This window comes from Manis javanica, chromosome 8 (assembly GCF_040802235.1).
Source record: "Manis javanica isolate MJ-LG chromosome 8, MJ_LKY, whole genome shotgun sequence".
NCBI classification, from domain to species: Eukaryota; Metazoa; Chordata; class Mammalia; order Pholidota; family Manidae; genus Manis; species Manis javanica.
This window is the reverse complement of record NC_133163.1, coordinates 38,707,738-38,731,387: the sequence shown is the minus strand read 5'-3', so window position 1 is coordinate 38,731,387 and position 23,650 is coordinate 38,707,738. Positions and strand designations below refer to the sequence as shown.

The 23,650-nt window shown below is 44.7% G+C and overlaps 1 protein-coding gene across 2 annotated transcripts in view; it reads left to right on the top strand.

Moving 5' to 3' along the window:
- Positions 1-14,707, top strand: part of PRKCH (protein kinase C eta) — a 204,874-nt gene extending 190,167 nt beyond the window's left edge. For both annotated transcript variants that reach the window (XM_037006698.2, XM_037006687.2), the window contains exons 13-14: positions 11,566-11,709; positions 13,102-14,707. In XM_037006698.2, the coding sequence (XP_036862593.1) occupies positions 11,566-11,709; positions 13,102-13,248 (291 nt within the window). In that variant the 3' untranslated portion in view covers positions 13,249-14,707. The remainder of the gene's footprint in view (positions 1-11,565; positions 11,710-13,101) is intronic.
- The last annotated feature ends 8,943 nt before the right edge of the window (positions 14,708-23,650 follow it).

Below are 23,650 nucleotides of genomic sequence, written 5' to 3'. Positions count from 1 at the left end.
CCAATGTTGTTGCAAATGGTAGGATTTGTTTCTTTCTTATGGCTGAATAATATTCCATTGTGTATATGTACCACATCTCTTTATCTATTCATCTACTGATGGATGCTTGGGTTGCCTCCATATTTTGGCTATTGTAAATAGTGCTGCAATAAACATAGGGGTTCATATGCCTTTTTGAATCTGAGAACCGTTTTCTTTGGATAAATTCCTAGGAGTGGAATTCCCAGGTCAAATAGTATTTCTATTTTTAGTTTTTTGAGGCACCTCCATATTGCTTTCCACAATGGTTGAACTAGTTTGCATTCCCAACAGCAGTGTAGGATGGTCCCCCTTTCTCTGCATCCTCACTAGCATTTGTTGTTCCTAGTTTTTTCGATGTTGGCCATCCTAACTGGTGTGGGGTGATATCTCATTGTGGATTTAATTTGCATTTCCCTGATGATTAGCAATGTGGAGCATCTTTTCATGTGTCTGTTGGCCATCTGAATTTCTTTTTTGGAGAACTGTCTGTTCAGTTCCTCTGCCCATTTTTTAATAGGGTTATTTATTTTTTGGGTGTTGAGGCATGTGAATTCTTTATGTATTTTGGATGTTAAACCCTTGTCGGAATATCATTTATAAACATATTCTTCCAAACTGTAGGATGCCTTTTTGTTCTGCTAATGGTGTCCTTTGCTGTACAGAAGCTTTTTAGCATGATGTAGTCCCATTTTTTATTTTTTATTTTGTTTCCCTCACCCAAGTTGATGCATTCAGGAAAAAGTTGCTCATGTTTATATTTAAGAGATTTTTGCCTATGTTTTCTTCCAAGAGTTTTATAGTTTCATGACTTACATTCAGGTCTCTGATCCATTTTGAGTTTACTATTGTGTATGTGGTTAGACAATAATCCAGTTTCATTTTCTTGCACGTAGCTGTCCAGTTTTGCCAACACCAGTTGTCAAAAAGGCTGTCATTTTCCTGTTGTATATCCATGGCTCCTTTATCATATATTAATTGACCATATATGCTTAGGTTTATATCTGGGCTCTCTAGTCTATTCCATTGGTCTATGGGTCTGTTCTTGTGCCAGTACCAAATTCTCTTGATTACTGTGGCTTTGTAGTAGAGTTTGCAGTTGAGGAGTGTAATCCTCCCAGCTTTATTCTTCCTTCTCATGATTGCTTTGGCTATTCGGGGTCTTTTGTGATTCCATATGAATTTTAGACTGTTTTCTATAGTTCACTGAAGAATGCTGTTGATACTTTGATAGGGATTGCATTGAATCTGTAGATTGTTTTAGTCAGGATGGCCATTTTGACTATATTAATTCTTCCTATCCATGAGCATGGAATGTGTTTCCATTTATTGGTATCTTCTTTAATTTCTCTCATGAGTGTCTTGTAGTTTTGAGGGTATAGGTCTTTCACTTCCATGGTTAGCTTTATTCCTAGGTATTTTATTCTTTTTGTTGCAATTGTGAATGTAATTGTTTTCCTGATTTCTCTTTCCGCTAGTTCATCATTGGTGTGTAGGAATGCAACAGATTTCTGTGTATTAATTTTGAATTCTTTAGCTTTACTGAATTCAGATATTAGACCCAGTAGTTTTTGAGTGGATTCTTTAGGGTTTTTTATGTATAATATCATGTCATCTGCAAACATGCATACTCTAGACTGTGTAGAAAGTGAAGTCAGTCTTCATAAATGAAGGGAAATGGCTTAATAACATAAATAGGCAGAAAGAAGAAATGATGTGAACCACATACTAGCTGTCTGGTGGATCCATCTACTTCTCTTCATTCCCACTAAGAGTCTCAGGGTCCTGGACTGGGAGTCTATGTCACCCTAGTCATTTTTATGCTATAGACAAAATTGATCAGTGGTTTTAGCCTACTCATTCTTCAGTATCCATGAACATTCTCCATACCTTCTCAAGAAGTGTCCATCAATTCCCAAATTGAATTCTAAATGCACCCCAAAGAAGGATTTTTAGCAAAGAAGGAAGAGGAAAGGAGAGAGCCTGCAGTGGTGAGCTCTGCCACAAGCTGCTGCTCTGACCATCCTTTTCTGCAGGCTGGGTCTGCCTTTTGCCACCAGAGAAGCAGGAAGGGCCAGGGTCTCCAAGCCAGCCCTTGACTTCCTCTCTCAAGCACCTCAGCACAATGGGTCATCCCTGCTTCGTTTCCTGAGATTTCCTGATGATCTTTTCTTTGGAACATAAGGTCAGCACTGTTCCTGGAATCGGTGTCTGCTGGAAATTTTGCTTGCTTTTTTTTTCTTTCAAAAGGAAATGCTTTCTGAATACCTTCTTACCTTTTCAAATGGAAGGTATTATTATCATCTGTAGAAACTGGATACTCATTTATATAACATACCATAGAGTCATAGATATTTAAGACCTCAGGGTTCATGTGGTCTAATAATGTCAGTGAGTCCCCTGAATTGAGGGTGAAGGGTGTTCTTTTCCAGCTTCCCACAGAAAGTGAGTGGTTGAACTAACCACTACCTAATGTAACTCCTAACCCAATATTGCTTTCCTCCCCCTGCCCTTCCCATCATCAAATTTACCACCAGCTCCAAAATTGTGGATTTTGAGTTCACTGTGTATGGATGTCTGAGCATTTTGTATAGACATGGGTAGAGAACTAGCTTGTGAGAGCACTTCCCATGGAGCGAGCCCAGATTCGATGAGAGGAAGGGTTGCTGGAGCACAGATTTTAGCCCAAGACTACTACTTGAAAAAATTCCTAAACCATTAACCAGGGATCCTTACAACTAAAAATAACCATAGTATACACTCCAAAAAATGCAACAGGAAGATTATTTTTGTTGCTTGCCCTTTTGTCTCTGATTTCTCCTCTTCCCTTTAAATGTATGTTAAATGTTTACATATGCATGCTTCAGAGGAAAACAATCTCACCCTCCACTTCAGAGAATAAGATACACATACTTGTATCTTTGGAATAGGCTTTCCTATTGCTGACCTGAAAGATGATTTTTCTTTTACTTAGTTTTGAAATAAATACATGTTTTCTGTGGGCCACCATGCTACCAAGTTTCCTAAACTTAGGACTCAGTTTCCCAAAATGCTAATAATCATGACACAGAATAAAATTGTTTGCTTAGAGCTTCTGTGGTGGCACTGAGTTTTGCCCTGGTCTAGCTCCGGAAAGACTTGGGGAACTCCTCAGCAGTCCAGAGCTTAGGAAGGTGATGGGCTCTCTCTGAGGTGAGTGTTCCTTTGTACCAAATCATCTCCTGTGAGAGATCACAGGGCTCAGTGCTGACTCAGGTGAAGTCAGTGCCTTGTCTCTGAGCTCACACAGGTGGCTGGGTGAAATAAGTGCTGAGAAGAGTCTAGTGCCTTCTCCTGAGTCACCTGTGTCAGTCGGAGAGGCACTGTAAACTTGGCATGGGAGGGAGATTATAGAGGGCTTTTGTTCCTACGCTTAATAGAAACTAAAGTGTGTGTGTGCGCCTGTGGGCTTATCTATCATCACACCTATCAGATTGCCATCACCTGCGCATTGTCTGCAGTAGTCCTGTTTGTGCACAAAGAGGGAACCACAATTCTAGGATCTTCTTTTGGCTATATCTCCCACATCTGTCACCAAGCAGTTGCTCAGAGCACCACTGAGTCTGATCCTCTCTGTTTCCTACTCCCTTCCTGGTAGGGGTTGGAATGCTCAAGGGAGCAGCCAAATGGTGGTCAGCCAGGAGGCAGTGAAGGAAGTGGAGGAAAAACTGGACCTGGAGTAATGCAGAGGACCCAACACAGGGTCATTGGAGCTGGTCTTTCAAACACTGTTAGGGGGAAAATCCAGAAGAAAGTTAGTAAAAGGTCCTTTAACAAGAGGATGGTCACCATGCAGCCTGGCAGCCCTTCACCCAGGACTGGAGTTCCCGTATGAGGAAACAGAGCTGCTCCACAAGCCTTGTAGTAATGAACACCTTTCGGAAATGGACCATTTACTCACGGATAGATGAAGGCTAGTGTTGGCAGAAAGCAGAAAAACACTATCACACTGACCTTCCCATCTACTTTGATTTTGACATTTTTTATCCCATTATTTTATTAAAGTTATTGTTCTCAGCTTCCCTCATTTTAGCTTGTAAGTTTCCTAAGAATAGAAGTCTTAATGTTTGATTTGTGACTAGTAGTGTGAAGGACGTTTTTTCTTTTTTAAAATGGAGTAGTAATGCCACATGCTTCTTTAATCTCCATAGCTCAGCCAAGAGCAGAAAGGGGTCAGAGGTTTTATAAAAAATAATTTTAAGAAATAAGCATGGAAACCTTTTCTATGTAGAGTTTTTCTAATCCCTATCTGTGGGTCAGAAGAGCTTTTTAAGTTGGAAAAACTTGTTAACTGAAGTAGTACACTTTCTTTTGTCCTTTCCAGCTATCAAAGATAGCTTTTAGCAGTTGATGGTTAGATTTGGTTTAGACACCAGAGATACTGCGTATCCCAGATAAAGAAGCACGTTGAGCTGGGTTTCATGGGGAAAACAGGATGTTGTGTCATGTGCCTCCAGAGGTGCCTTCTTTAGTATTTGCTTTAATAGCTACATTTTGGGGCTCACACCTGCAAAGGAGTAGTCTGTGCAGCTTGGCCCTGTTGGGTAGCAGCGGTGAGTGGAGCTTCCTTTTCCTTTGACACTGGGGGTTGTTGGAGCCCCAGAACGCCCTCACCCCCAACTGCCCCTATCAGTCAGAGCTGCTTGAGTCTGGTTTGCTGGGTATAAAACCCCGTTAGCTAACAAACATTGGCATTGGCACCAGTGCTGGACCTTGTCCTTCCATCTCTGAGACTTGTCTGTGACCTTTACCTTTTTTTTTTTAACCAACATCATCCCATGACTTGAATAAAGTTACCAAACTGGCAAGACATTCAGAGGAAGCTATAGTGATTATAAAACATAGGAAAGGCACTGTTAAGAGCATTGGACAGGAAGTCAGTGTATGCCCGTGAAGAGGCTACTGGATTCTAATCACAGGCCTGATTTGAAAGTAAGCCAGCAAACCCACTCCAGGTTTTGCCCCCTTCCTGCTCCACTGCAGGCAGAGGACAGTGCAGGGCATTCGCTGCGCTGGCTTCCATTAGGAGGAAACGAGTGCTCTGAATTCTGTGTCTCTGGAGATACTGCTCAGAATATTGTGATGGAGGTTAGTTACAACCCACAACCTGGCAGGTAAGACACTGATCCCCTGGCATTTTCAAGTATACTCCCACACCCACTCCTTCAGTAACTAGCCCAAGGGGATCAGCTTAGGCATGTTTTGTCTCATTTTTCATAAAGGCAGGTCCACTTCAGACCCAGGGAATATGTGGATTCTCATCTTCAAAATGTCACCTTTTATCTCCCCATACATACAAGAGTATGTAACATATGTAGTGGTAATCGCCGCCAGTTAATAAGCTGTAATGTTTACAAATACTGTACCATTCTTTTTCCCAGTTCTTCAACTGCCCCCCTATCCAAACCAGCCTAGATCTGGGTCCCTGTGTGCCGACAGAATGGCAAGGTGGTTGGCTTGTTGCTGTAGGTGTGCAGATGACCAGTTCCAGCCGCGCCTAGTAAATGTCATTCAGATCCCAGCAGAACAAGCTAGAACAACCCTCCTCCTCTCCGGCCCTCCAGTATTCCAAAGCAACACCATTCTCTGTGATAAACTGTAATCTTCTCACGTGCAGGTTATTTCCCAGAGCTGTGAAAAAGTCCATTATGTATCCTCCCACCTTCCTCCTAGCCCCACCTCCCACCCCCCAGTATCTGTCTGCCTTGTCCTGTGGAAAGGTGAGCTAACAGCAAACCAGAGCCCTGGGTCTCCCCACCCCTGCCATCCCAGCAGCTGACTCCCACGCCCACCCTCTTCTCTTTCCCCACTGCTCAGGGCAGGTTGGGGCTGTACCCACCACACAGCTGGCATGAAAGGCTGTGAAAGGAGGTGGCTGGTGACTGGTCTTCACAACCAGGTCAGACTTTGACAGGCATGCATCGTATCAGCCCTGGGTTGGCCAGCGGCTGTGTGCCCATCAGGGCCATGAACGCTGTTCTACTCTGTGTCCTGTGTTCTTTGCTGTCCTTCGCCAGGCCTCTGCAGAGCCGCAAAATGCCTACTTCCCATTTAGGAGAGTCTCCCTGGAATACTGCTGGGAATGTCCTGTGGTGTGGTTTCCTTCCCTTCCAGCTTGCCGGCATTACCTGCAAACTCCCCCTGCTCTTTGGTCTGAAATGGAATGAAAGGAGAAGATCATTTTGTTTGCCCAACAACCAAATCAAACTATTAGGTAGAAAGTACAGTGTTTTCTCTCTCCTGGAAAAACATTTTATGAGACTAATTGCTCTGTTTCTATAACTAGTCCTCTCCTCTGAAGTCAGACAGATTTTGAAAGAAGAAAAATACTTTTAGCTATCACCTACATTTTAATGAGTTTCAAAGTACATTTGGATCCTGTGGTTTCAAGATGCATTATTACACGGGGTTAGTTCAAACTCTGTCCTCTGGAGCACCCAGCAACTCAAAACAAAGCGCCTCACGTGTAGCAGCCCACGAGGCATGGGGGTGCTCTACCTGATGGCAGGTTTACAGACAAGGTACCCCATGGTGCCTTCACCCCCCATTCTGTACCTCCCTTCTGTTAAAGCAGATATAGCTGCATGTTTAAACCAGACTATTGCTTGTATTCTTGTTTTAAGATTGTCTCTAGAAATCTTTATTGTTGGAAAAATTGTTTTCTAGAGACCATGGCTACCACCCCACTGCCGGAGCCTGGGGTTGTGAAAGCACCGACTGACTTTGTTCTCCTTCCTGGCTGCAAAGTAGAGTAGCAGGCAGAGGCAGGTGAGCCTCAGGGTCAAGGATGACCTCAGATGTTCATCTCTTAGAGGCTGTCAGGCCATGTCTCTGCCTGGAAGTAAAACAGAATGGGCCTACAAGAGGTTTATAATACTAACACATATTGAGGGCTTCCTTTGTGCCAGGCACTTTACATTGATTATCTCACTTATTTTAATCACCTTATGATATACAGGAAAATCACCATTTTACACTTGAGGACTCTGAGGCCCAGAGAAGTTAAGAAATATTTGAGCATGGTCACACAGCTCACTGGTGGTAGAACTGGTTCACAAACACTGGTAGTCGACCTGCTGAGCCTAACCAGTTTGCCTCTGCCCTCCCTCTCAGAGGAGCTCTTTTATCCTTTGTATGTCCATCCCCGGTTGGCAAGAAGCTTCCCAGGACGTTCTTGTCCAAACCGGGCCTAAATCTCCCGCCTCTCCTCACGCGGTGCCTTCAGCGCTCTGCATGGCGGACTGCACTCCCCTGTAGTCCTGCCTGCTCTGCATCCTTGAAAGAACTGTGAAGCTTCTCATGCGCAGGGCAGGGGTGCTGAGTCCTTCAGAACCCTCTGCTCAGTTCCACTTCAGGAGGCTCGCGGAGGGAAGAGGAGTGCGGGGTGGGTCCCCGCCTCCCTGACCCCTCTCCTGCCCCTGCTCTCCGGCTGGCTCCATGCTTCCCTTTGAGGTGGAACCAGATTGTCCATCCTGGCCTTCTCATTCAGTCTTTGTCACTTAGAAAGTTCTTTTATTGACCCTAAAAAACATTCTGCTTCCTTTAGTAAATGTGTCCAGAATCTTTCACAAAGTCACTCCATTTTCCTCCTTGGCTTTCTCATTTGAACCACAGTCAGAGAGAAGGTCAGTTGAGGTGAGGTACGTTTTAAAGATGACCTTAGACATGGATGAATTACTGCTCTAAACAACATCGTTGCTCATTTGTTTGGCATACGGGTCCCATCAGGGACATAAGCAAACAGAGGAAGTTTTCTGCAAAAGGATTATGTCATCACTGTTCCCAGCAGCAGGCACATGGTATTTAGGCAGAGTCCTGTGTCCCCTTCACACGCCAACCAGTGTGCACTGCGAAAGCCTCCAGGCCTGGGACTGATGCTGAATGTGCCCTTAACTCCCCATCTCTGCATCTTTGGAGGGGAGCAGCCATAGAGGGGCCGTAACCTCCTCCTCGGAACAGTCCCCGTCCTAGCTTCTGTGTCACGGTGGTCATCCTCCTCTGGCTTCTTCATCAACTCCTCCTGCTGCCACTGTAGCTTCTTACTCTGTGCCCAGTGCAGGAGCCATGCAGAGTCAGTGAGGGAGGCCAGCCAGGTGTGAGGCAACAGGGAGTGGAGGGGCAGGTGGCTGACCAGGGACTCCATGCCCCATCTGAAGAGGCAGCCGCTACTCAACTCCAGGCCATTTGTATCAAGAAGGGCAGGTCAGGTGTTCCAGAGTGTCTCATTTTCCAAGAAAAACTGGAAAACTTGATTTTTGCATATTTGACAAGTAATGAAAATATTTTTAAAACATACCACGTCAGTTAAATGTCTGAGGCCTGGGGCTGGTCTCAGTTACATACTCTCACAACAGTCTTGCCTGCCCTCTCACCAAATGTTGATGTCTCTAAGAGTTAGATCTCCAAGCCTGGCCTGCACCCCAATTTACACACCTAGTCATCTCCTTCTGGATGTCTGCCTACCTCAAAGGCCAAGCTGTGCTCATCAACCTCCCTGGTCTGCAAGCTGTAGGTCTTGAGAAATGATAGATATTTTTTGTTTCATTTCTCTGACAAAAACACAATTATGACTGCTACTACTTCTACTTTAATACTAATATTAATACTCCAGCAACAATCTGTCATTCCTTGTTACCTGTCTCCATTGCCCAACACCGCTGCTCCCCCAGACAGCCTGTGCACACACTGTGACCTTGCATTCCCTTCTTCCTTCAGTGCAGCACCAGCCGGTGTAGAGTGTGTTCATTCTTCTGCAGGCCCATCAGAACCTGCTCCCAACTTTTCCTCGCCATTGACCAGAAATGCTCCTGGTTTCTGAACTTATCATGTCTTCTCAGTCACTGTCTCAACATTCTGGCTGTTCACCCACCATGAGTCTCTTACCTTTTTCATATTTATTCATCACACTGTGGCTAGAATCAGACCCTAAATTGCAGGGCAGCTCTCGTCACTCACCTCTCCATACACACTTTTGATGGAGCTTGCTGGCTGCCCCGACAGTTCCCCAACTATCCCCATGCGCCAGCCCCCCCACACTTTGTGCCCCTCTGCCAGTACACCAGGGGCTTACAGTCTGCATTTGTGCTGGCTGTGCTGACCATGATTGTCTTCTTCGTGCATGCCTAGAATAGTTCTTCTCATCCGCCTCATCTTCATTGAATACCATCTCTTCCATTAGGCTATCACTTGCCTTCTTACCACCAGTGCCAAACTGCTCTTTCCTTAGTCCCTCTTCAAAGCTCCCATGCACTTCGCTGTCTCTTTTCCTTTCATCCTATTGTGGGTTAGATAAAGCCTGCTTGCCTCTTCCCCGTCTCCATCAGCTCCTTCAGGGGGAGACACTATCCTTGTCATCTCTACCTGCATGAGGCTTAGCACCCTGCCTCACATACAATAGATAACCCTGCAAAGAAATTCTCAATTCAGATTACAAAGGTTTAAGTGGAGGATATCTGTATCTAAAGCACTCAAGACATTAAAATCCAAACAGATGTTTGGTTATTCAGAAATATTTAGCAGAACCTCAAGAGGAAGTATCAAGCTATGAAAGGGTCATTCTGCCCATCTCCTTGTCCAGGGATGCAGTTTTTAGAGGGGGAAGAGCTGCCATGTACTCTCCATTTCCTCCGGCAATGCCTTTCCACAGTGCCCTTCGGAAGCTTGGTACCCAAGCCAGGACCAGGGAAGAATGCCCAAGGTCTCTCAGACACTGGAGTTTCTGCCACCCTGGCATCAGGAGCCAAGTGCTGTTCCTTTTGCCCAGAAGAACAATTTGTACCCAGACATTCACAAGATGGTCTCTGCTCACACCATCCACACAAGCCATCTGGATCTGTTCCTTTTACCTGAAGTTTTTTGCAACATTGCTTGTTGTTAATTAGTTCCTAGAATAGACACTGGTAGTCCACTAGGGACTGCATCCCATTCACTTCCATAAAGAGAGAATTGACTGATTTCTCTTGTGCCCATACTTTCCCCTTCCTTTCTGAGTTACACAGGCTTATCCCAGGAGAGCCCAGGAAGTGGGAAATCCTAACTCTTATGTGTCATACAGAACTCAGGTCTAGATTTCCAAAGCCCACACTGATCACTGGACGTGCCTAGAGTGCTCACTGCCGCAACTGGCCCTGGGTGGCTCTGAAAGCTGCTTTTGCCTCCAGGTCCCACCTCTCTTGCAGCGCCACCTGTGGCCTTGCAAGCTGGTCCCTAGAAGAAAGACGCCATTACACCCCATCAGGTCTTCATTTTTTATTAGCTTCCCTTTGAAGCTTTTTTAGCATTTTATGAGGTTCCTCCTATCCCCTTTGCTAGGGACATCTGCAGCATCCTCCTTCCACCTGGTCATTTTCATCTGAAGCAACACTGGAGGCTTTGCGGCCTCGGACACCTGCCGTGGCAGAGATGGCCACCTCCTCACTGCCCTTTCATTTCTGCAAACCTCCAATATGTTGGCTTCTTGTTTACTCTGGAACTTACACTCCACAGCAGTTTCTGTGAGCCCAGTGTTACTTTTGCCTTGCGTTCATAAATTTGTTTAAAGATATCTTGATTTAAATTTAAAAACAAACATTTTATCCAAGGCAATTTTCCTTTGAAAATGGAAAATTAAATTAACTCAAGTATCTTTGAAGTTGAAAATCACATTCTGGCAATGAAAAGTGTATTATCCTGTACTAGTCCTTGGCCAGGACATGATCAGAACACCTTTACTGGCCATTTTGTGAAAGTCAATTTAGCCCAAAATGTCTTGATAGGAGCTAGCCCCGGAGAAGTTTCCCAATGATAGAAATACAAATGATTTATATACACACAATGCTTGGATGGGTGGTAATGCTTATTTTAGTTTTTGGTCCATGTAGCAAGATTCTCAGTCACTAAACATTTCAAAATGTAATGGTGAGGGAGAAGGGAGCATCTGGAAGAAAAAAGACTTTTCACTTGAAACTATGGTATCTTTGTTACATAAAGAGAAGTGGCCGACTTTGTTTACCTTAGAGCCAGAACACAGAACTTTTAAGTTTTTCAGCCTTGCAGCATCTTCACCCACATCTTCAAAAGAATGGCTCTCACTCTTCTCTCTGTGGTGTCATTAGAGAGAGGGAATCCTGGCCAGCTGGTCAGGTCTCTCAGAAAAATGGCACAGCTGTTCCTAAAAGTAGCTCCATTCATAAGATGTGGGCTGTCTACAACTGCAATGCTGGGAAAAGGCACACTATTTTATAAAGCATTTCTTTGCTTTAAAGGGGAAAGAAAAATACATGGTATTTACAGAAAACTGGACCCTTCAGCTTTATTTTAGTGGCCACGTCTGAAATGGAAGTGGGGAAGGCCATAAATACACACAAGCAATTGCACCTTTAAGGGGTGATTCATATTGGCTGTGCTGCTCATGATGGAAAATTCAGCTCGTTAAGCAAGATCAGCCAGAGCTGATGCCTGGCATCTTGTGACATACTTGTTGTATAGGATTGAATGACTGACTCTCTGTCTGCACCTCTTCTCTCTCAGTTCATGACCAAGAATCCCACCATGCGCCTGGGCAGCCTGACTCAGGGTGGTGAACATGCCATCTTGAGACATCCTTTCTTTAAGGAGATCGACTGGGCCCAGCTAAACCACCGCCAAGTAGAACCACCTTTCCGACCCAGAATCGTAAGTGTGTAAAACCATCCTAGCAGACGTTCCTCTGGAAATGTCCCAGTGTTCTTCCACAGCTTGTTGAGCATCGGGGTGGTCTCCTATGGAATAACCAGCCTGGATGTTCAGCCTGATACTTTCCTGGGCAGCTTTACCCAAAGAAAACTGGGCTCCTGTCCCCGAGGCAGCATCTGTGTGTCCAGGTCACTTCTCTCAAAGATTTTACCTCTTGCTTGCCCAGCCCCATCCTCCTTTAATCTAAGTTAAAGTTTCCTGGGGCCTAAGAGACCTGAAACTTTCCAGGTTTCCCACAAAAAAGTCTGGCTAAATGAGAAATACACTGTTCCTAGCCAGTTTCCTCATGCTCCTTAGGGTGCCGTCCTCAAGCCCCCAAAGGACTAAAGAGGGTGTGAAGTGCTACCCAGGTCACTGAGCCGGCACCTGGGCTCGGAGAGCCTGTGTCTGTAACAGCTACTGCAGCACCATGCTCAGGTCTAGTCCCTTTTGACTGGAGAAATACTGGGTGCACCATGGGTGCCTCCTCAAGCTAGGCAGCCAAGTGGGGCAGGAAGGCATTCCCAAGGGTGATTCAGCTCTTGGTCTGAGAGCTAAGCTCTTATCTGTAGGTCAAGAAATCCACAATGGGAAGGCAGAGAAGCTGGGCTAGCAGTTTATTGAAAGTTGGGGTGAGGGGCAGTCCAAAGGCAGAGAGAGAGTTATCATTGACTCAGGTGAGACAAGTGAAAGGTCTAAGAATGGTAGAAATGATCCTTTGTAAAGACATAAAATGATGTAGAATAGTCTGCTAGGTACCCAAGGCACCCAGAGGTAACAGCATCTCCTGTAATGGGCACCCCCCTGCCAGCTCCTCCGGAATGAGGGAAAGCTTTGCCAGCAAGTCATAATGCATCTAACTGGTGAGTAAAGCAAAAGGGCTGTTGTTTCCAAGAAATCTTTTGAGAAAATATCTTCAAGCATATAGACCTGTGTACAAACAATAGGTGGGGCTAGTATGAACTTACTCAACCTCTGTTGACAAATCTGAGCTGATGCGTTCCTCAGCAAGGTCTGTTGAAAAGTGGTGCTTTGGTGAAATGGAGAGTAAAGGGTGAGTGAACCGGTCGGTTCAGGTGACCACATTAATTCCTTAGCCTCACAGCCTAAGACTGGCCTGCTCAGCAAGATTTTCATGGGGTTAGTGAATTGGTGGTTACCAAATGCCCTAATGACATACAATGCAGTAGAATTACTATAAAGCACTGTTTAATCATAATTGTCATAACTGTAAATAATGCTGCTGAGAGACCTACAGAGCAGCCCTCTGAGCCCATTGGAATGAGCTAAGTCCCATAGAAGATGAGTAAGTCACAGTGCCTAAAACTCTGTCCCTTGTTTCCTTTTTGACAGAAATCTCGAGAAGATGTCAGTAATTTTGACCCCGACTTCATAAAGGAAGAGCCAGTTTTAACTCCCATTGATGAGGGACATCTTCCTATGATTAACCAGGATGAGTTTAGAAACTTTTCCTTTGTGTCTCCAGAATTGCAACCTTAGCCTCCTGGGGCATGAGAGAGATGGCATGGGAATCACAAGCGGATATGGATTTTCCAGAAATTTCCTTTGTGGGAAAGTCCCAGCATCAGCCTTAGAACAAGAACCTTACCTTCAGGGAGCTGGAGGAGAGCCCTGTGGAGGACACAGCTTCAAGGGATTAGCCATTTCAAGTAATCGCGGGAGCTACAGTACCAGAAATAGTTGATACCAACAACAAGATTTCAGGAAGAAATATACCACTCAACCTATGAGTTTCTGTGGCTGTCTCAGGCTTGGGTATTAACAGGAACCAAAAGGCGAGAACATGTGAAGAATAAACTAGATCCTAGAAATTCTGAGCCAAACAGGCTTTTACTCAACAGACAAATCAAGACTCTGTGTGGACCACTCCGTGCTCTGCTTTAAGTCAATGAGCCTCTAATACTGGCAGTCTGCAAGAAGTCGCTAAATGCTGATGAAAAATGTAAAGATAAGGAAATGGATGGCTCTCCAAAGAGGATGATTTACTCTGAAGGAACAAAAAAAATGACATCCCTAAAACGCATAACTTAGAGCCCAATTTGAAAACAGATGTCAGGGACCAAGGCAACTGTTCTGGCCTATTTTCTTATCCTTACTTTCATGGCTGTTCATTGAGTGCCCAGTGAAATGGTGCCACAATACCCAGTAATGTAAACAACAGGTTTGCATTCGCCAAGCTTTCACCCTCGAGCCCATTAATTTACCTGACTGATGTGTTGTGCCCTGTGAAATGCCTCTCCTGCTGCGTATGTCATACTACTGTATCTGCACATAACTCTCTTTTCACGGGAAGTGGCTCACTGCCACAGCACCAACTACCCACACAACCAGCAGGTAAGCTAGAAGTGCTGGCTGCCTGCCGGTTCATGGAATCTCATCGTGGGGCGACGTGTTGATAGCATTTAAGACTCGGTGACTCAGTGAAGAATCGTGCACCACTCATGTCAATAACCTGACTTACAGCTTATATATTAGCAGTTTATTTATATTTTAAGAGACAGATGTTTAGTATGCATTTTATGCATTTTAATAATTAGAAATTGCTCTTGTAAACAGGATATGTATCAAAGAGAGACCTTATACTATGTACTTAAATATGCAGTTGAAGAATTTTATCTGCCAGGAAATAAATGTGTTTTGTAGCAAAAGGAAACTTTTTGTCTAGAAGGATTTGTCCCATCCCCACTAGAAGAGTAGATAACTAATTAAAATAAAGACTTTGCACAGAATGGGTAGAACTTTGGACCTAAAGCAAATTCCTGAGAGGAAAGGTTGGCATAAACTTCTCTGTACCCCTTAAATGGATGTGGTCTGTGCCATACCAAAACTTCTGAATCAGGATGGTGACTGCTAAGTATTGTTGACCAGACTAACCCTGGAAATCTCAGTGCCTAGACATAACGTTTATTTCTCATTTGCATAAACCGTAACGCAAGTATAGTGACTTTCTTCTGTCTTGTAACTATGCCATCTAGAAAACAGAGCTTCCTAGGTTGCCGCAACAAGGGAGAGAGAGATGGAGGAGGGTTTTACTTACTGCTTAACTGTATTTCCTAGGACCATCACCATCAGCGCTGCACATCTAATTGACCAGAACCTGGTCTCCCTCCAACTGTAAATGGAATGGGGAATTGCAGAACGGCCAAGGGGTACTTAGTTAGTACTGACAGTCTCTGACCTGGGTTTTTCCCTTCCAGGTAGAAAATGACTTGTGAATGAATGAAGTAACTAGTAGTCTCCTTTATGTTTATTTAACACGTAGCAGTTCCTAGCCACCATCACCTACACAGTGTCACTGCAGCTTCCCGATATCCCTAAGGGAGGGCATTCCATCACTGTTCCCAGTGTGCATGCCATGGCACATTTTATACTGGAGGCTTAGAGAAGGCAAGTTAGTTGCTTGTCCAAAGGAGTAGCTAAGGAGTAGATCCAGTTTACAGTCTAAATATTCAAAGTTCTAATCCAGCAGAAAGGAAGGGATTGTTCTGATCTTGGGATTTGGGGCCATCACAGCTCTGTTGCAGCTGAGGGTCTTCTATTGTTCTGTGGGGCTGGGGACCAGTGTGAGGCAAACCCTGTCAAGTAAAGAGCCATGAGGAATAAAGCACACCTCCTGTGCTCACTTACAAAATCCATTATCCCATTGCTGCAAAGGACCCAAATGTCCTCTTTGATGAGTCTGTGATCACTCAGCAGCTTCCCTCTACACTGTCTTTTCTTAAGCCTGCTACCTGGGTTCCCCAATTGGGGGTAAATCCATTTTAAAATAGTGTATCATATTTAAGATAATCTGGTAGCAGCATCATTCGCCAGACCTGTGATAGAGTCCCCAGGGCTGCTACTCTGTCCCTCTTCCTATGTGTGGAGAGAGAGGAGGTTCAGGATCTTTACCTAAAGCTCAAGGGGCCCCCAGCTCCGGGGTCAGGCCTCCACTTCACATCTTGTATCAGTTCTCAGTCCCTTCTGAGAATCACGAGGCTGCCCGCCCTCACTTCCTGGGGCAGCCTGGCCACAAGCCAATCGATCAGCAGGAGTTGAGTCTGCTGGGGCTGCCTGGTGCCCTTAGCTCAGCTGGCAGGATGGGGGTCAAGATGAGGTCACACTTGCCCTTCCCTGCCTCAGGATCATCTTGCCTCTTAGAGAAGGAATCCCAGGAAATCCTTAGGCCTTATGACACTACCGTTCTCCCCAGATAGTCTTCATCCCCACACCCATTTGTCAACTGTCCCCTACGCCATGCTGAACTACACATGCAGCCTGGAATATCTGAGAGAAGACGAATCACACAGCATTTGCTTTGAGATGTTGCTCTGCCTTTGATTTCAGAAAATATTTTCACTAAACAATAATATACATTGTTTATTTATTAGTGTATAATAAACAATAGTATACTAAATAATATACACTAACTGTTCGCCATTATGTGATACACCCTGTTCCAAACACTTAATAAATCTGCTCATTCAGTACCCAGGAGGCGGGTGCTCTCAACTTCACTGTACAGATGGGGAAACTAAGGTACAGAGAGATTAAATTGTTTGTCCAAAGTCATACAGCTAAAGCAAGCAGGATCAGGATTTGGACCAGGCAGTTTCACTCCAGAGTCCCTTTTAGCCCAGTTTGTGAAGTTCTTCTATTAAGGCCAATTCTTGTTCCAGTTTTGTGGAGTTTTAAGAAGGGTGTACACCAGTTCAGCAAGGAGTGCTAGATAAGCTCAGGCAGGGAAGGACAGTATTAGTCATCCCATCAGCATGGCCATTTATCAGCAGTCAGACTGTAGGATTTGCATGTCAAGGCCTGGAGCTGCTAACCCCCTTGTAAAGGAACGGGGCAGACCCAAGTGACACAATCGGGGCCTGGCCTTCAGGAAAGAGGAAATAGTCTGGGTCATACGACCTTGTAAACCCCATCTGAACCCTGGGGAATCTCTGGCCCTCAGTGGGGTCTGCAGTCCTTTCCTCTCCCCTCCTTGAGGGGCCTCTGCATGTTTCAGTAACTCCTTGTCACCCACCCTGTGGCAGCATCAGGAAGAAGGCGTGTAGCCTCCGACCTCGCTTGCCAGCTGCATGTTTACAGCTACAAAGTTGATGTAACTTGATAGGGAAGAAAGGAACAAAAATAAAAGCACCACATTTATCACTTTTGATCTAAATTGGGTACATGTAGCCTTGAAAATGTTCCAGCCACAGATAGGGCCTTGACCTTATCATGGGCCAACATCATAGAGCTTCCGGTCTGTATTCCCAGGTTTGTTCATCCTGATTGCTTAATCTGGCTGTGTTGACTTCAAATGGCTAGACAGTCCCCTGTGACTGTCCCTGGCTCAGAGTCACACTGGGCCATATTACCTCCATGTTACATCATCCGAGGAGAAGACGTAGACGCAGCCTGAGACATTTTCAGCAGAGATGAGCTCTGAGGCCCTATGCTCCTCTGACCTGAGCTGCAGCTTGAACAGAGTAGAGCAAAGTGCAACTAGAAATGCGGCTTCGTAGCCTCCCTGCCTTCCTGCATCAAATCAGAACCAAAGCCAAGAGAGGCACCCTCGGATTCATCCTGTCCCAGCTGCCCCCCTTCCCCTCCACCCCTGCACCCTCACCCCAGTGTAATGTCAGTTCTGTACTCTCCCCCTTCCTGAACCATTTCATTTTCAGAGCTAAACCTGTCATATAGCCAGTTTTCCAACCACCAAGATTATGTAAAATCATATTGATTTTGCAGCTCTTTTAGACCCCAGAGATGGCAGCCACCATGTGATTCTCCTGTGTATTTCTGCATCTTTACCATCTCCCGTGTCAGCTCTTGCCCCTGCAGAGACTACCTAAGCAGCAACCCTGCCTGCAGCACCCACATGGGCCTGGGAAGCAAGATGTCACAAGGGTTCAGAGCGCTGACTGAAACAGGGAGCAGACTGCGCACTGAATCTGCCACTTACTGCCTATTCTTGGGGAAAGAGCGCCTTTCCCCAGATTTCAATGTTCTCATTTGGGAAATGGGAGTGGGAATATCACCTGCCCAGTCCATGCCATTACTGCAGGGATGGCTATGACATTCATTCTATACCAAGCATTCATTCTACACTCCAGGACAAGGACACAGAAAATGCTCGCTCAGTGTTAGCGGTAATTACTGTTAGCGATTCTAAAGGATCCAGGGAAGGTTGCACATGCTGCCCACCAGAAAATGGGCCAAACAGAATACTCATGTTCATGCTCCCATCTCAGTGATGGGGATGCTGTGCTGGCTCCAAGTTGTAGTGCTGGTTGGTTTTCTAACTAGTTGATCACAGAGATTTCTCAGAGTTTTAAAAAAAATTTCTGGGATGTTTTGAGTCCATCCTGCCCTGAATGATATGCAGGGCCTGTGTGAAGCTTAAAACTGTACTGCTCCCGCTTGAGATGGATTAATGATTGTGCATTGAGCATTGACCCCCCTATACAGAATTTTATTATTGTTAACAACCATTTGATCAATAAATATGAGAGATGCCCTCTCAAAAAAAGAAAAAAAAAGTTATAGGTTGTATAGATGTGTTCCTCATAGCACTGTGAACTCCTCATTCATAGTAGCTGTGAAATATCTCATTCATATTTTCATATCCACAGTTTTCATTAGACATTTGCTAATTAAATGAATAAAAGTTTGAAAAAGAGAAAAAAAAAACTGTACTGCTCCCCCTAAAAATGAGAAGCTAAGAAATATCCATGATTTTCCCTAAAATGGCTCTTCTCTCAAGCCTTTAGGGAATTGTTTTGCTCTGCCAGATTTAACCTGGAGGTACATTTAACTCACTTCTGACTAAATTAACCCAGAGACCACAGTCCAACACCAGTAACTGCTGGGCACCCTCTGGACATTCAACATGCCTGCAGACCAGTTAGAGGATGCGCTCACAATGTTTACCATGTCCTGGCATGCCTAAGGGTTTAATGCCAATAACAAAACCCAGGGAGTTTTCTTCCTGGATTAAGATATCTGAAGAAGTGTTCTAGTAAAACAGGAGACCCCATAGTCCTGTGTATTTGTATTGGAAACTGGGCTACACCCTTGTCCCTGTGCAACATCCTCCAGGCCACCCAGCACTGCCTGTCTCTTGCCCCCAAGGCAGCTCTTACCCCACAGAGGTTTCATTCTTCTAAGGGCTTGGACCGGAGCTAGAAGAATTTAGGCTAGACAAGGTGAAGATTGTGCAGGCATGGAGTACAGCCAAACATTCAAGTGGGCTGAAGAAGTTTAGACAGGAGTCTTCTTTGGAGATATTTCAAATTAGAAACCAGGGATAGTCTAGTAGTCATTTGACCTGACAATGTCAGAAATAACCTGGATAACCCCCGAAGTTCTTGCAGCCTTGTGCTCTCATGACTACAGTTAAGTGGGGGATACAGCTGATGAGCCACCACCGGTATTCCGTCAACTCCACACTTCCACCAGCTGTAAAATGTCCATCACTTGGATTGCCTTCCAGTCGACCTCTGTACAACATCTACACCCTAGCATGCCTGTGTAACCCTCTGCGTGTGCTCCCTCGGTCCCCAATTCTCCTTAGACTCATAGAGATCAACTTGCCCCTAAAATCATGTACCACTCTCTTTCACCTAGTTGCCTTCCCTATTTCTCTTGCTTGTTCACACACGGAAAGGAAAAACGCTTTCTAAAGTGAAGATCAGTACACAATCATGAGAAAGATAAGCCTTCCTCGAGCAACTGATAAGACAGCCCTTGTGAATGAGAGAGGGAGCAGCATTCCTCCACTCAGCTCCCTCTTTTTCCCCTGAGGAAAATAATTTTCAAGATGAGAAGTGATAAAATGATTTGTAGCTCAAGGTAGAAAGAGAGATTATATAAAACATTCAGGTAAGTACAGGCAAAACTGCAGGATAGAATTGGAAGCAGTAATTCATGAACACCGGAAAAGGTATTGGTCATTAGGACAACTCATCAGCACAAGTCTGGGAAGTCTAATTTTTTTTTCTTCTTATATGGCTTACTTAGATGGGTTGGTCATGAATAAAGGATAGATTTCACATAGCTGAGCTTCATCAACAGAATGACAGAGTCTTTGAACTTTGAACTTCCTTGGGGCCAAGCTGGATTCAATGAACAATGGTACCCGAAGTATAGTGATTAATAGATTAGTATCAATCTGGAATGGTATTCTGCAACCTTGCAGGGGGGGGGTAACCCTGTTCCTCTGGGAATAACAGATAAATTTTACTTCATTTTTTTTAAAACTTATTTTAGACTTCAAACAAGCAACATCATGACTAAACACAGCAATTAGACAATGGGACAAAGTACTACTATGTTTTCAAACTACACATGCCCTCCCAGAAGATTCTGATACCAAAGAACAAACTGAAGCTTAGAGATTCATTCACTCATGGAACCAATATTTATAGAACATCCACTAAATGCCAGGCATGTTTGTGTTGCTGGGAAAACTTGAGTGAGAAAACTACCAAAAATCCTTGCATTCATGGACTGTATATTCTAATCTAGAGATGTCATACTATTTGCCCAAACTAACCCATTCAGTGGAAAGGTGGCCTCATGGTTTTATTTTTCTCATAATTGTATAAGTGGCAGCTGGCACATTGTAGGTGCTCAAGAAATATATGCTGTTGGATGATGTAATCAGAGCTGGGGGTCAATCATACATTTTTTTGCTCCAAAGGTAATACTCCTTCACAGCTGTATGCTGGAACAAATGTAAAATAAATACAACCTGCAGTTGGATCTGAAAAAGATAATTTTATCAGGACAAGAGGGAGGTAATAGAACTTGACAGTATGAGTAAAAAAGATTAGGCAGAGGCAAGAAAGTAGATTTAATATGTGTATTTATTCAACAAATATTAAGATTTATCAGACCTTTTTCCAAGTGAAGAGGACACTGTAACAAGCAAGACTGTCACAGTCTCTGCCATCCTGGGGCTTACATTCCAGCAGTTAGACAGCAGCAGGGTGCTGTGGCTGCCAAAAAAAATTAAGATGCAATCTCAGGCTCCAGAGTTCCAACCATGGTGTCTCTACTGAAGGGAATGATGAGCCCCAGTGAGTCCTGCCATGAGCAGCTAGGCCTGGGAAACTGGACTTAGCTCTAGACACTGGCATGGAAAGGTACAAAACATGATGGAGTTCAGAAAAGTGAACCGACTGATGAAAGGAGCAAGAAGCATGTTACACAGCAGGTGAGCAGGTGCCTGGGGGTGAGCTGAGAACAGGCAAGGTGACATCCTAACCACCTTCAGATATATGAAAAATGACTGGGATAGTCATTAAGGCTGCTCCCCAAATAGTTCCAGCTCTCTGCCTCCTGGGCATGTAGCGAAAGCCCCTTTGTGGCCCATTACAGACAGGTAAGGCCACATGAACAGTTCTAGCCAATAAATTAAGAACAGAATGATGTACGATACTTGCAAGGTAGACTGCCTCAGTGCTGCTGAGAGCCTTTTCTCCCCTCCTGCAGACCAGACTCTTTTTCCTCCATTGAATGGCCATGTTGAGAGATGACCACTGGGCTCTGGATCTCTGACTGATTAACATGAGCCAAGCTCTCACCCAACCCTTGATGGACATTTTGCACAAGCAAGAAATAATTATCATTTTTATTACTGCTGTTTAGGGCTGCTGACATTATGGCATTTGTTCATCACTGCAGCATAACCGAGTCTATCCTGACTGATACACTTGGCATATGGAGAGACTAGTCTGATAATGTTAGCCCCCAGGCTTAGAACTGAGATCATGTCAGTCTGCAACAGGAATTACAGAATTTACTATAGCATAAAAATGGACTTTTTTCACAAAGGTATTCAAATGTGTAATCAAATTCCTCAGTAGAAAAAAAGTTCACCGTTATTATCGTCAAACAGTTTACAACCCTTGGTGGGATGACAGACAGGAGGTCCGACTGGTCAGTTACAGAGATGTTCCTTCTAACCTTGAGAGACTATCATGCCACAGTCTGGAATGGGCTTTAGCAAGCACACTGTAATTGAATTGTGCTGCTTCCCCTGGCCTCCTGGTAAGGCCTGGAGTTGGCTTACCATAAAGTTTCCACTGGCTACATGCCTAGGCCCCTGCTGCTATAACTGTACCACAGTCACGAATCTGCACTCAGCAATGCCAGACGGCTCAGCAAGTGTATACAAAATGCACAGCAGCTCAGATGACAGAGAGATAAAGCAAATGTTAAAGGCTCTCTTGGCTCGCCACCATGAAGAATGATAAAGAGTCCTCTGGGACTCCTGTCTGCATCATTAGCATCCTGGAGGCATTAGGAAACCTCCATAGCTCACCCCTATTGGTTTGTCCCTTATGGTTTTTATCTCCCTTCTACGAACAAGAGCGAAGCATCCTCCCTAATAAGGCAGAACTTCAGCATAAAGATATGCTCTGAGGAGACACATGTTGGGAGAAAGCTCTGTTTGGGAGCCTGGGGAGAAACAGGTTCTTAGCATCAGAGCCCGGGCTTGAGCACTTGCCGCCGGAGCTGACTCATACCGGCTCACAAGAACAGCTTGCACACGTCTCTGCCCGAGCTCGTGCTCAGTGAGCTCACAATGGTAGCTTACAGAATTGGACACAGTGAAAATATTTATACTGTGGAAATTGGCAATTGCTACAAATCAGGGTTTGGTTTTTGTTTTGGGGGTTTTTTTTGTTGTGGTTTTTGATAGCTTCCCAGTGCACCTCTGGTAATAGAGATAATGTCATGATTTTCAGAACCAGGCTGAGCTGGGTTCATTCTGGCTATGCTACTGCTAGCCGCTGTCATTAAGGAGAAAATATTGAGACTTCTGTGAACCTCATTTTCCTTGTCTGTAAAATGGGAGTAATAAAATCAAACTGACTACCTCAGAGAGCAGTACAGGATCCAATGAGATAATGTCCACTGAACACTTACTAAACAGAGGACCTTCACCCTGGGCCGCACACAGTCAACAACCTCCAGAACTGGGAAAACAAAAGCCCTGAAACATACTTTTTTTTTTTAATGTGGAAAACCCTTCCACAGTCTTCCCAGCTTCATATCCTCATATCCCATTGGCTATACCACATGGCCATACCTAAAACCAATTGCATGTGGAGGGAATGGGAAGCCAAACTATGGCTCCTGAGGGCACCCTGGAGCCACAGGTGGGATCAGTGGGATTTTTAAAGCTACACAGATGGTTTCAATGTGCAGTTAGTATACAGAACCAGTGGCCTAGACTCAAAGTCTTACACACATTATGACTTAACCTGCTGGAGTGAGAGGAGTTCATTCTCCCCTGGAGGACAAGGATGGATAACAAAATCATGGTTCTAGGAGCGTGGGAGGGACAAAAGAGGGAAAAGCTGTTTATCAGGTCCAGCAGTGTTGGCCCCAGTCTCCATGCCCCGCTAATGGACCTTTTTGGGGCAAAAGAGCTCAGCTGGGAAAAACAGATACATTAAGAAATGGTTCTTCTTAGATGAGAGACACAGCTGTTTGAAAGTGGAAATGAAGTCTTGGATTAAGATTTAAGAAAATAAGGGGTAGGAGAGAGAAGGTTAAGGGAGCTTTTTACAGTTCTAGTTCATGATGGCAATATAGGAGCCTTCTAAACTCCTCCCTTTCTAGGACACACCAAATCTACAGCTATATACAGAACAATTTCCTTTGAAAGAAATCCAGAAGCTAGCTGAGTGACTCCTACACATGAGGTGAACCAGAAAAAACTCGCATCAAAACAAGTAGGAAGGGCTGAGACACAATCTCACCCTAAACCCCCACCTCTGGCACAACGACACACAACTGGGAAGCAGCTCACAACTCCAAGCCTCTCCCTGAGAAGCACAGGGTTTGGAAACGTATGTGGTGCCCCAACTTTTAAGGCTTCCACCTGAGAGATGGT